Genomic DNA, 12,650 nt, shown 5'->3' on the forward strand with positions numbered 1-12,650 from the left:
GATAGTACATTTGTTTGGTGTTGAAAATTTTACTATATTTTTATATAAATTTGATTAAACCTAAAAAAATTGACTTAAAAAAAGAAAAAGAAAATCAAAAGTGGTAGTATAAAACGGAGGGAGCATAGGAATTAGTTTATAGGCATCCTAGAAGCTCTTTTAAATTCATTCAGACCCTTGAAATTTCATTGTTTGCCAAGATAGCCAAACTTGGCATTACAAAAGCTCTGCAGCATTAGCCAAACACAGCATGACAAAAGAACCACACCATCAGCCTAAAGCATTACATCCTTTATTCTCTTGAAATTATTCTTTACAGCAGTAAATTATCTCACAACCTCGATGATTTTGGAGAAGAAACACCCGTATTGAACTTCTTGATGTAGTTATAGATGTGATCACTGATTTCCTGTGCTCTCTCCTGCTGGATGAAGTGCCCAGCACCTTTGATTACCACTACTTCCTCAAGCATAGGAACATCTTTCTTCAACCTACCCTTGTGTATGTAGCTTTTGACTCCTGGGAGATGGTAAGCCAGGTCACCATCCCCGACAATAAACTTTGTTGGCACTAGAACTTTTGCACCTGTCCATGGTGCCATCAGCTCCCAATTCCTGTGCATGCAGGTCAGAGGTTATGAGTTCCTGCTACATAGGATTATATGATCATATCATGCAACCCACAACTGCGTATGTTGATGCAGTTCTCAAGTCCATGGGAGTGCATGCTTGTGATCATGACTGGTGACAAAATATTCAATATGGAAATTACTGAATAAATAATCTGTGTAGTTCAGAACAGATTTCTATATTTACCATAAGTGTTTTTTTTCTTGAATACGCAGGAGAATTGCGAATCATCATTATATTAAGAAGAAGGAAAAGGAAAAGGTCCCGACAAACTACAAGACTGAGAAACCAAAAAGACGCACAGCACACGGCACACCCAGTCACCCACCCATACATATCCACCCTCACAAAGTGTTATGCAAACAAGAATTTCATCTCTCCGAGATCTGTTAACTGCAGTTCATATAGGTTGTGAGCTCCTGGTTAAAAACACACAACAGATGCTATGATATCTCATAGTAGTATAGAGGTATTGAATTGGACAACAGTTAATTCCAAGCAACACCATTATCTAAAAAAAAAAGTTAATTCCAAGCAACGTATGCAGTAAGACAAACAGGATACACAGCAATCAGTGACAACAGGTAAATCTAAAGGAAAAAATGTGATATTGTGCTTCATGTTTCTCTCTCTAGTAACCTGTCAGGGAGTTCAAAAACTGTATTGCAACGTTAAACAGGTTGTATGTGTGTCTTCTTTTGGATAGAATTTAGGTATCTGGAGAAAAATAATTCGAGTGATTTGACATGTATGAATTCTGCACACAATGATTTGGTACCTTAAAAATGGCATACTTACAGGTCAAAACATCGGTAGTAATTAATACCACCAGCGAAGCCAGTTTTTGCATACACACTTGCTACATAACTGATATCTTCCTCAGAGAGCCAAGGAGGCAATGTTACTTCCCTGTTGTTTGCCCGCATTTTTTTAATGGACATAGCAGAAGATCCTGTTGTTTGAACAATCAAGGCCAATTTGAAGAATCTCTTCAAGTCAAGACTGGCCAATTCTTTTTCAACTCCAGGTTCCTGGCAGCCAAGATGACACTTGTGAAGGCAAATTATAAAAATTACATGACTGAGAGTCCGAACATGGTTCAGAAACAGTTGTGAAGCACTGACTTCATGAGGACAAAACTTGTTCAGAAATGAAATTATTCCACATAGTTGTGCAAAATTGTTGTTGTTTTTCTAAGCATTATTTAGTATTTACTCATTAGCCCATGCCAATCCATTTAGCAAACTATGTATGATTGATATTTCATTTCAATGTGTACGCAAACTACAATTGGAGCTGCTCACAAAGAGGAAAAAGGGCTTGCGGCACGACTATATTACATTCCCCAAAGATCAATTGACAGGAAAATTTAACACCCCAGCCTAGCACATGCACAAAAATGAAATTTCCTGAGTATGTCTATGTTATGTGTTCATCTATATGACTAGTGTGTTAAGATGAAGAGCAGATGTGAGCACCATACCACTGGTAAGATACTAAAAGACTTCTTTTTGAAAATAAGTATTCATAGACACAACTCACTTATCCATTGCAATGAAGTGAACTATTCACTAATAAACAAAATAAGCACAATCATTCTCAAATTAGTTGATAATTAGTGGATGATAGACATTTGGGACGGGGATTTAGCTTTAATTCTTCGATTATTAAACAGATAGCAGTCGATTGGCCATTTCTGTGGCCTACGGGAACAAATTGCGCACCTGGAATCGGCAGACATAGTAATCATCGCCATACGCGCCGCGGAAGTAGTCGAGGGGCTTCTCGGCGGGGCGCCTCGGCATGAACGCGACGCTGAGGTTGACAAGCGCGCGCACCCGGTCAGGCCGCAGCAGGCACAGGTTCCACGACACGATGGCGCCCCAGTCATGCCCCACCACGAACACCTTCACCGCAACAACGCGCGACGCGTCATCTCAGCGATTTGGGGGCGGAAAGGGGAGAGGGGGCGCGTGCTTTTTTTTTACCTGGGGGAGCTCGAGGGCGTCGAGGAGGGCGACGAGGTCCCCGACGAGGTGGAAGATGGTGTAGGAGGTGTGCTCCGGCGGCGCGGTGGTGCCGCCGTAGCCGCGGAGGTCGGGCGCGACGCAGCGGTATCCGCGCGCGGCCAGGTGCCCCATCTGGTGGCGCCACGAGTACCACAGCTCCGGGAACCCGTGCACGAACAGCACCGCGGGAGCAGTGCCGCTGCCCGGCCCCGCCTCCGCGACGTGCATCGAGATCCCGTTCGCCTCCACCGTCCGGTGCCTTACCGCCGCCGCCGCCGCCATGGTCTCCTCTCCACTCCGTCGCGCGACGCGGCGACGACGTGCGGTGCTCTGCTACTGGCTGTGAACCTGCTGATTACCCGAGGTAGTTGGAGATAGTTGACTGACATGTGGGTCCAGTTTCCTGGATGGGCCGATGTGATACTGGGCCTAGTTCCTTTAGTTTCCAAATGCAAAGTGGCCCAGGACGGATAGAGCATTTGCATCGCAAAGCATGGTCAATTATACCAAATCAATGCATCATCCAAACATTGGGAAGAAAATTACACAGGAATTCAGTCTTTTACTTATCAGTAGGACTTTGCTTCTTTGCGTGACAGCTGTATAATACGAATCTCAAAGCAACATGTCTTCATCCCTGATTTCCCCAGAGACTTGACTTGACGAGTAAACGCGTTCTCCTGCCGCCGCCGCACGCCAGTATCCTTGGCGGTGCCCCCTCGCTTCGGCCCTTCCTTGCGTCCTTGTGGGCTGTGGCCCTCCGCGCCTCTCGTCGTGGCGGCCAGCGGTGCTAGCGGCAGCTAAGTGGTTTGCACGTGTTGACCAGCCGACTCTTTGTTAGACTAACTTTGCAGGTAGTGGGGATTATCACTTAGTTCTCGCCAGCACTTACGTTGTCAATTGAAAAGAAGTTCAACAGCTAAAAGACAATGGACTAGGCATGCCTATAAGACTTCACCATGGTCTTGGTGATGTGCTTCTATGATCTCGTGATGGCTTTTCTCTGGCAGACAATGGGTAGGCATGCCTTCAGGAGTTAGGTCCTTGCCATGGACCCTGTTGGAATTAATAGATGGGCTAAGGCACATTCAAAGATTAATTCTTTGGAAAATCATAAAAGCCCACCTCATGAGATGGCATGCATGTGGAGTTTAGTACCACCTTGCTTATTCTAGGAGAGGGGGACCTCCTTAAAAGCGAGGATGCCCTCCTAGCCACTTGAAGCATGTGTGGTAGAGAGAAGAGGGGAAACACGCGCGCGCTCGCTCGCCTGGCAGGGCAAGCGGCGCGCGTGCACGACGTTACTACGCGTCGAATGGTTCGAAAAATTGGCTCCTCACCCTTGCGGATAGGTTACGCGCGACTTATCCGAATTTGTTTTGTTTTGGAAACATTCCGGACGGTTCGAAAAATTGGCTCCTCACCCTTGTGCAGATGTAGCCTCCTTGTGAAAACGGCATGGAGTCCGGATAGGTTACGCGCGACTTATCCGGATTTGTTTTGTTTTGGAAACATTTCGGACTTATCCGGATTTGTTTTGTTTTGGAAACATTCCGAAAAATCCGGTGCGTGAAAACGGCATGGAGTCCGGATAGGTTACGCGCGACTTATCCGGTTCGGTTTACGCGGGCGCCCTGATCAGGCGATCTATCTCTATATAAACCGAGCCGCCGCCTTCACGCAACACATGCGAAATCAATCTAGGGTTTGCCTCCTACTCTGTACTGCGCCGTCGCTTGTAGATTACTCCATCCCGCTCGCCGGCGTGCACCGGCGATCGGGAGAGCAGGTCTCCGGAACCTCTGCCTTCGACGTCCTACACCGGGAGAAGGCGGCAATAAGGTTTTTGGGAAGCGCTTCGCGCGACTGCTCCCTGTTAGTCCGCGACGGCTCGCCTTCCTCTCCGCTCGCGTGCTTCGCGCCTTTGTCGACGCTCGCAACCGCGAGTAGTTCCTGTCGAGCAACCGGTCTTTCCGTCACCTCGGTACATGTTCGACATGTTGCGCATATTTGATCTGTTCATGTTTTACTGCTTAGTTTACATGTGTAGATCTAATGATGCATTCAATCTAGTTTATATCTGCAATGTCATGATTTATTTATGGAATAAATTAAATTATTATGTGCTTATAATTTCAATAGACCCATGGTCGGATAAGATGTTGGTCTCCTGCAGAAGGAGGAAGAGAACTCATGAAGAAAAGACAATGAGGAATTGGAGAAGAGGAGGAATCATGCTTTGAGATTTGGACTGGACAGGTGTCAAACAAATAAACAAAGTCCTACCGATGAGTAAAAGACTGAAGTCTTATGAAATTTTCTTCCCAAACATTGAAATTTCATAGGAATACGGTCCAAATTACAACAACATTTGGTCACATATACGTTGACACTGATTGGCACACACGCTTGTTTGAAGAGTTTTTTTTTTTGTTTTTTTTTTACGGCGATGAATTGCATCTGACAGTTGAGTTGAGTTGAGCGCTTCAGTTGGGTTGGGGTATGAACTTGGTGATGAAGTTGTAGATAAGGTCGCTGACCTCCTCAGCCCTCTCCTGCTGGATGAAGTGGCCGGCGCCGGGGATGACGACGACGTCCTCGAGCAGCGGCACCTCGGCCTTGAGCCCGCCCTTGTGCAGGTAGTCCTGGATGCCGGCGTAGTGGTACGTCAGGTCGCCGTCCCCGACGATGAACTTGGTCGGCACCTGCACCTTGGCGTCCGCCCATGGCGCCGCCATCTCCCAGTTCCTGTCCATGTTGCGGTAGTAGTTGATGCCGCCGGTGAAGCCCGTCCTCTCGAACGCGGCGGCGAAGTAGTCGATGTCCTCCTCCGTTAGCCAGGCCGGCAGCGGCAGCGGCGGCGGCGGCGGCGACTCCTCGCTCTCCGGCTTGCCGGCCTTGTGGACGGTGAAGCGGTTGCACAGTGTCCGCCTTATGATGTGCCTCGCGTGCGCCGGCGCGAACTCCTCCTCCGCAACGCCAGGCTCCTGCAAACAGCAACAATTAGCGGCCGGTATTGGGCCAGATTATCCTGTGCAATTGGGCCTCATAAATGGGCCGCCGGCCCAGAGAGGATGAAAGGTAAGTGGTCTCATGTATGGCAGTGGCTGAACCGACCAGAGGTGATCACGTACAAGAATGTAGTAGTAAAAGATTACCTAGAGAATCGATATCTTTCGATGAGAAACGGAATGGCCAAGTAACCTCAGGGCAAGTAATTAGGGCTTAATCTCTCAATTCCCTATTTCGGCTTGATTTGCTCCCTCCCTGCACCTCTATAAAATGGCACGCACGTAGTGCTCAGTTGATCAATCGATCAGAAGCAGATAGAGCTTTCTGTTGCGTCAATGGCGGAGATCATCCTGAACAACCACTGCGAGGGCTGCGCGATCGACATCCGCAAGGCCGTCGAGAAAATGTTCGGTAAGAAGCTAGATGATGTGTGCAGTGCCAGTGCATTTTTGTCATGGCGATCGATTTGACATTTTGGGCTGCGTGCGTGCGTGCGTGCGTGGGGGTGCAGGGGTAAAGAGGGTTTGGGTGGACATGTATGGGCGGCGGGTGGTGATCGCCGGCCGAAAGGTCGACGCGACGAAGCTCAGAGAGCGACTCAGGCGGAAGACCGGCAAGTCAGTCACCATCGTCAGCGACGGCACGCCGCCGCCGCCGCCCGACGACGTCCCCTTTGTCGGGATGATGCACCTGGCGCCGTCGCCGCCCTACTACCCATTGCCCGCGCCGCCTCCGCCGCCGCCGCCGGGGAGCTACCTGTACGGCGGCAACTACCCCTGCCAGAACCCGTACCACCAGTACGTTCAAGGAGGCATGCCGGCGCGCTTCGTCGGCGACGACACCTACGACGACGGATGCTGCTCCATGCAGTGACCGATCGTGCTACTACCAGTCGTAGACGAATAACGGAATAAGCCAACACGTAGTATTTCATCTACTGTTCCATCGGAGACACCAACAGTAGTAGCAGTATGCATTTTTTTTTTCTTGTACTGCGACCACGCACTGTACCGGTCAGGCTATCGAGTCCGTGCAGGAGAAAATTTCGCTACTCCGGCTGGACCGCTGGTTCTGATCCGTTTGGGACTTTGAACAATATTTACGATAGTATTATTCTACTACTAGTAGCATATATAAAAAAGGTTCGTTTGCGTCTATCTGCTCACGAGTTCTACCTAATTTTCTCCCATGCTGCATGTTGTAGTAGCTTCAAAGTAGAAGAAATATATATGCATATCATTCGTTACTTATTATAAGTCGTTTAATTTTTTTCTTAGTCAAACTTCTTAAAATTTAATTAAAATATAAAAAAATATAGCAATATTTTTAATACAAAACAAACATATTATCAAACTATATTAAATTTAATAAAATTAATTTGGTGTTATAAATATTACCGTTTTTTCTATAAATTTGATTAAATCTAACGAACTTTAATTAAAAAAATAAACAGTCGAATAGCTTATAAGTATATAATATGAAACGGAGGAAACGATAAGTACGTAGAGGAAATGGCAGAGGATGAGGTTCTGTGTATTGAACCTGGAAGCGGCAGATGTAGTAGGTGGGGCCGTAGGCCTTGTGGAAGTGATCGGTGGTCTTGATGGCGTCGGCGCCGGAGCGGATGAAGACGTGGCGCATGAAGGCGACGCTGGTGTTGACGAGCGCCGTCACGCGATCCGGCCGGAACAGGCACATGTACCACGCGATTATCGCGCCCCAGTCGTGCCCCACCACGAACACCTGCTTCAATCCAAAACCAGATCAGATCAGATCAGCCTCTAAGTTTTATTTGCAACAGCTAGTAGAAAATCTTGTAAATAAAAAAAAATTCACTAGTAGTGACGAATTGGCATTTAATTATTAGTAGTACTCTAGTTCTGCTTGATTTGATTAATAAGTTCCAAGATTTTCAGTACTGATCTGCTTAAGTACATAGCATTGACAGATTAGTCGTGGAGTCGTTGGATGATGCCAATCAAATTGACAGGCAAGCCACGGCGTCACGTTGGGTTGGGATATGCCCATATTTTTTTTTCATTCCGTCTACCCATTGTTGATGCCGCCTTCAGTTTGAACTTTGAACCGTATCGAAGCACTATCGAACAAAACAGTCAACTTCTTTGCGCTCACATCACAAAGCCAAATCAACCAAAAGCAATTTTAAAAATGGCAGCCTTTTCATTCGCTATCCATGTTCGACGCTTCTAGGGATCACGTATTTTATTTTATTTAGATAATGATCACATATTCGCATATTTTAATTAATAGCGGAATCAAACAATTTAAGCGCATGTGATTAATCAATTAACAGTAAATCAAAGCGTGGTTTGCATCTGCTAAGCTCGTACGTACCTTGGCGAGGCCGAGGGCGTCGAGGAGCGCGACGAGGTCGCCGACGACGTGGAAGGCGGAGTAGGACTCGATCTCGGGCGGCGCGTCGGTGTCGCCGTACCCGCGGAGGTCGGGGGCGAGGCAGCGGAATCCCCGGCCGGCGAGGTGCTCCATCTGGTGCCGCCACGAGTACCAGAGCTCCGGGAATCCGTGCAGGAACAGCACCGCCGCGCCATCGCCGCCCTCGCCGCCGGCCTCCGCGACGTGGATCGAGATGCCGTTCGCCTCCACCGTCCGGTGCCTAATGACCGCCGCCGCCGCCGCCGCGCCCTCCATGCTCTCTAGCTCCTTCGCTTTCTTCTCTCCTCTCCTCACCGGCGAGCTGATCGATCAGCGTGTGTTTGCACACTTCGCGTGCGAGGTGTGAGCTCGTATTTATCGTACGTGTGGTGCCCCCTGTCGTGTTGACAATGAAGAAGGTATTGTTTAGTTTCAACTTTTTTCTTTAAACTTTCTACTCACTTTTCTACACATATAAACTTTTAATTTTTTTATCGTATCATTTCAATTTCAACCAAACTTTTAATTTTGCTGTGAACTAAACACATCCGAACTCTCGTGTGAAAGTGGATAAACCGAGAGAGAGAGAGAGGGTCACGTTTGAAAAAAAAGAAACGGTGGCGAAGTGTGGCTGTGCAAGCGTGTGACGTGGACGCTAACGCACGTGGCGCGTGGGAACTGGCCCCCAGGAAAACGGCGACCGGAAGAGTGTGATCATAGCGGCTGAACTATTTTCTCAAATTAATTTTATAAAATTTAATATACTTCGATCAAGCTATTTCTTTAAGGTGGCATATCATGTAACTATACAGATTTAAGGTGAATTTCTTATTAAACTGTAGATTTAAAATAAGGTGTAAGATAAATAAATATCAAGTAGCAAAATCTCATAACTATAAGTTTGTTAGTGTCAATTTAATCATAAAATTACCACGTTTATAACTCCAACGTAATGGTAATTCTAGGGAATTTAAGCTTTAGAATTTATAGTTCTATGATAACTCCAAATTTATTTTGAGAGCGATAACTTCAATTTTAAATATGTAGTTTTGTAATACTTTATTATAAATCTATAGTTTTGTTATAAAAAAATAGTTAAATTTGTAAGTGTATAACATGATAAATCTATAATTTTGTGATAATTCGTTTAATATATTATAGTTTTTGAAATTTAGTCCTTTACTTTTGGATGAAATAGGAAGGTTATATTGACTTGGTCATGGCCTGCATCAATTTCAGTAGCAGTAGAGTAGGTGCATCCACGATGTGCTTGAAAAAAGCGATACCCCATCAACATGTTCAATAATACATTTATATAAGTGCTATAAATCATATTGTTGAGGAGAGATCCTCAATAGCGGGGAATTGTGAGACCCCCCATTTGTGATTTCGGCCGGGGGCGGAGGCTCATCTCTTGAAAATCACTCGCTCGTCCCTAGGATTACCGGCAAGCTTGCACGCAGTCGGATTATACAGGTTCGGGCCGCTATGGAGCGTAACACCCTACTCCTGTGTTTGGGATTATGGATGAGTTTTACAAAGATTTCTTCACTCTAGAAAGCGCACTCGCTTCCTCTCTTCTGGAGTTCAGGTTTTCTAGGCGTCCTCCTCTGTCTCAGTGGGCAGGGTCCTCCTTTTATAGCTCAAGGGGATACCATATGCGCCGCCTCTACCTACCCTCTATCGGAGGGGGATCCCACTCCACTTTTCCTGGGCTTTAAACCGTGCCTTCTCCCGGAAGCTAAGCAACAACCGGTTCTCGAGTGGAACCAGGCGCCGCCCCCGCCTGACACGGGGGACAGCCCTGTCATTCCCTCATAAATGAACGATGACCTGTGACAGCCCTTCCTCGAGTGACGCTTGGACGTGACGGGTCATACCCACCCCCACTCCGCCGGGTACAAGGGCGACGTGAGGACATGGTTGCCCTATCCATCGGATGTGACGGTGTCAGGCCGGTCACATCCGTTGGACAGAGGTTAGCTAGGCGCGCCGCACGTCTGCCCTTACCGCATTAAATGCGGTGAGGGACAGTTGGGGCGTCGCACTTTTATGGCTGTTCAGCCTGTGCTCTCGCTCTCTCCCTGTCACGCCCGGAAATTCACTAGTGAATTTCCGGGCGTGACAAGTTGGTATCAGAGCCATCTCGACTGTAGGATAAGCCAAATGGTCAAACCTTAAGGACTAATTTTCCGAAAACATGATTTGTGAAAATTTCTCCTTTCTTCCTTATCTAGAATTCTTTGCAAATTGTTTCATTGTCTACTCCCCTCTCTCTTTCAACTTGAGTAGTTCTAAGACATTGAAACTTGAAGACATTTATGTGGTCAACTTATGGAGGTCAGTCAAGTGGATCGAGGAAGGACCGAAGTGCCAAGTGGTCAAGATGGAATGAAGTTTGGATCCTACCTTAGAACCTATGCCGCCAAAGTGTCCTTGAAGAATAGTTAGTAGGGTAGAACGCTTGTTGTTTGCTTTGTGTGTAGGTATGGTTGCATTCCCATCATTGGAGTAGTTCATTGATGAGTGTGTAACTATACTAGGTTGCTTGCTTAATCAACTTGAACAATATAATGGTCTACACACATCAGATCAGTGTTAACCTGGTTAAGGTCTTGTCTTTAGTGTAACCCCTCTCCTTCTATCTTCTCTAATATGCAACAGATGGTGAACACTCGCGCCAGTGGAAGTGGAAACAATAACAATGAAGGGAACCCAATTCTTGCTCAAGTTCTGGCTCAACAGACTCAGTTAATGAACATGATGATACAGCAGATGCAGAACCAGCTCAACCAAGGGAACAACAATGCTCCACCGCCGCAGAACAAGTTAGCTGATTTTCTTCGTGTGAGGCCACCTACCTTTTCTAGCACTACTAACCCAGTGGAAGCAGGTGATTGGTTGCACACTATTGAGAAGAAGTTGGAACTGCTCCAGTGCACGGATCAGGAGAAAGTTGTTTTCGCTTCACATCAGTTGCAAGGACCTGCATCAGAATGGTGGGATCATTTTCGGATGAACAGAGCAGAAGGACAACCAATCACTTGGGTGGAGTTCACGGAAGCATTCAAGAAGACACACATACCTGTAGGAGTTGTTTCTTTGAAGAAGCGTGAGTTCAGGACATTGAAGCAAAAGGATCATACCGTGGCAGAGTATCTTCATGAGTTCAATCGTCTGGCACGTTATGCTCCAGAAGATGTGCGTACTGACGAAGAAAGGCAGGAGAAGTTCCTGGAAGGCCTGAAGGATGAACTGTCAGTTACATTGATCTCCCATGACTATGTTGATTTTCAGCAGCTGGTTGACAAAGCAATTCGACTTGAAGACAAGAAGAACAGGATGGATAACCGTAAACGGAGAATGACTGTATTCCAGGAGGCACAAGGTAGTAGCCAGAGGCAGCATATCAGGCCACTCCAAATTGGTGAATCTTCTTCCGCTGGTCAAGGACAGTCGCAACAATTGAACATCGCTGGTGAGATCAAATCAGAGACTAATGAAAGCAATGATGTTAACATCGAGCAAGCTAATCAGCCGGTGCCAGTTCAGCAGGACCAGTCTCAGGAGAATAACACTAGTGGAAGGGAGCAGCAGGTATGTTTCAACTGTTACAAGCCAGGCCACTTTGCAAGAGAGTGTCCGAAGCCGAAGCGTCAGCAGCCGCAAGGTCAGGTCAACAACATTGTCGTCACAGGAGCCAATGCAGTGCCAGTTGCGTCTTCAAGAGTTGCGTCTTCAAGTGTTACAGCTCAGCCACTAGTTTCAAAGCAGCAGTAGTTTTCTTTAAAGCCTTAGAATAATTATCTGAGTTATGGAATAATAAGATAGACTACAGTTTACCTATGCCCTTTTCTTTCTAGCCGTTCCGAATCTCGGGACGAGATTCTTTGTAAGGGGGGTAGATTTATCACATCCTGATTTTTGTTTCAGGATTTATAAATTATTTAATAAATTAATAATAGAATTTATGTTAAATGATCTTTAATTTACAAGTGAAGTTAAATGTGGGAAATAAAATTTCCTTAATATAAAGCATGGATGGATTTAATTTTTATTAAATTCTCCATGATTAAGTCAACTCTCTGAAATTTTCTCGGATTTTTCGGAGCTCAATTCCTAAATGATACAAAGAACAGTTCAGTAATTATTTGATTTTAATGATCTAATTATATTTGTTAAGAGCTTTTCTTGTTTAAAATCCTTAAATTATAAATTGTTGTTTAAAAGGAATTATTAGAAATGATTTTAAAAGCCTAGAAGAGAAGATCTAATTTTAATCTGTTAAATCTCAATATAAAATTGGGCTAGATAAAATTTTGTTAAATACTTTGCTTAATTCTATAATTCCTAGATTTTTCTGGGATTTATTTGAGCTAAGGAAGTATTTTTAATAAATGGAATTGCATTTCATGAATAATTTAAATTGAAAAAGGTTTTTAAAAGTCTCTTTTGGCTTTGGGCCGAAAGCCGGCCCAAAACCTCCTCTCTCTCTCTCTCCCCGGCCCAGTCGGCCCAGCTCGAGCCGCTGCTCTCTTCTCTCTCTCGGTGCCGCTGACAGGTGGGGCCCACCTGTCAGGCCTGTCTTCCTCCTCGCGCCGGCCGC

The 12,650-nt window shown here is 45.9% G+C and overlaps 3 protein-coding genes across 3 annotated transcripts; 1 reads left to right on the forward strand and 2 right to left on the reverse strand.

Annotated features, from left to right (window-relative positions):
- Positions 1–131: 131 nt before the first annotated feature.
- LOC4334656 (uncharacterized) lies at positions 132–2,988 on the reverse strand. The gene is made up of 4 exons (XM_015772569.3): positions 2,618–2,988; positions 2,354–2,536; positions 1,428–1,660; positions 132–614 (listed from the first exon to the last, which is right to left on the reverse strand). The coding sequence occupies exons 1-4, from the start codon at positions 2,918–2,920 to the stop codon at positions 332–334; spliced, it is 1,002 nt and encodes a 333-aa protein (XP_015628055.1). The 5' UTR covers positions 2,921–2,988; the 3' UTR covers positions 132–331.
- A 1,958-nt stretch (positions 2,989–4,946) lies between these two features.
- On the reverse strand, positions 4,947–8,647 carry LOC4334657 (uncharacterized). Its single transcript, XM_015772820.3, has 3 exons — positions 8,006–8,647; positions 7,193–7,393; positions 4,947–5,625 (listed from the first exon to the last, which is right to left on the reverse strand). The coding sequence occupies exons 1-3, from the start codon at positions 8,318–8,320 to the stop codon at positions 5,125–5,127; spliced, it is 1,017 nt and encodes a 338-aa protein (XP_015628306.1). The 5' UTR covers positions 8,321–8,647; the 3' UTR covers positions 4,947–5,124.
- A 2,412-nt stretch (positions 8,648–11,059) lies between these two features.
- LOC136355699 (uncharacterized) lies at positions 11,060–11,824 on the forward strand. The gene has a single exon (XM_066308523.1). It carries the CDS (start codon positions 11,060–11,062, stop codon positions 11,822–11,824), a length of 765 nt encoding a protein of 254 aa, XP_066164620.1.
- Positions 11,825–12,650: the final 826 nt, after the last annotated feature.

Source organism: Oryza sativa, chromosome 3, assembly GCF_034140825.1.
Source record: "Oryza sativa Japonica Group chromosome 3, ASM3414082v1".
In the NCBI taxonomy this organism is placed as follows: Eukaryota; Viridiplantae; Streptophyta; class Magnoliopsida; order Poales; family Poaceae; genus Oryza; species Oryza sativa.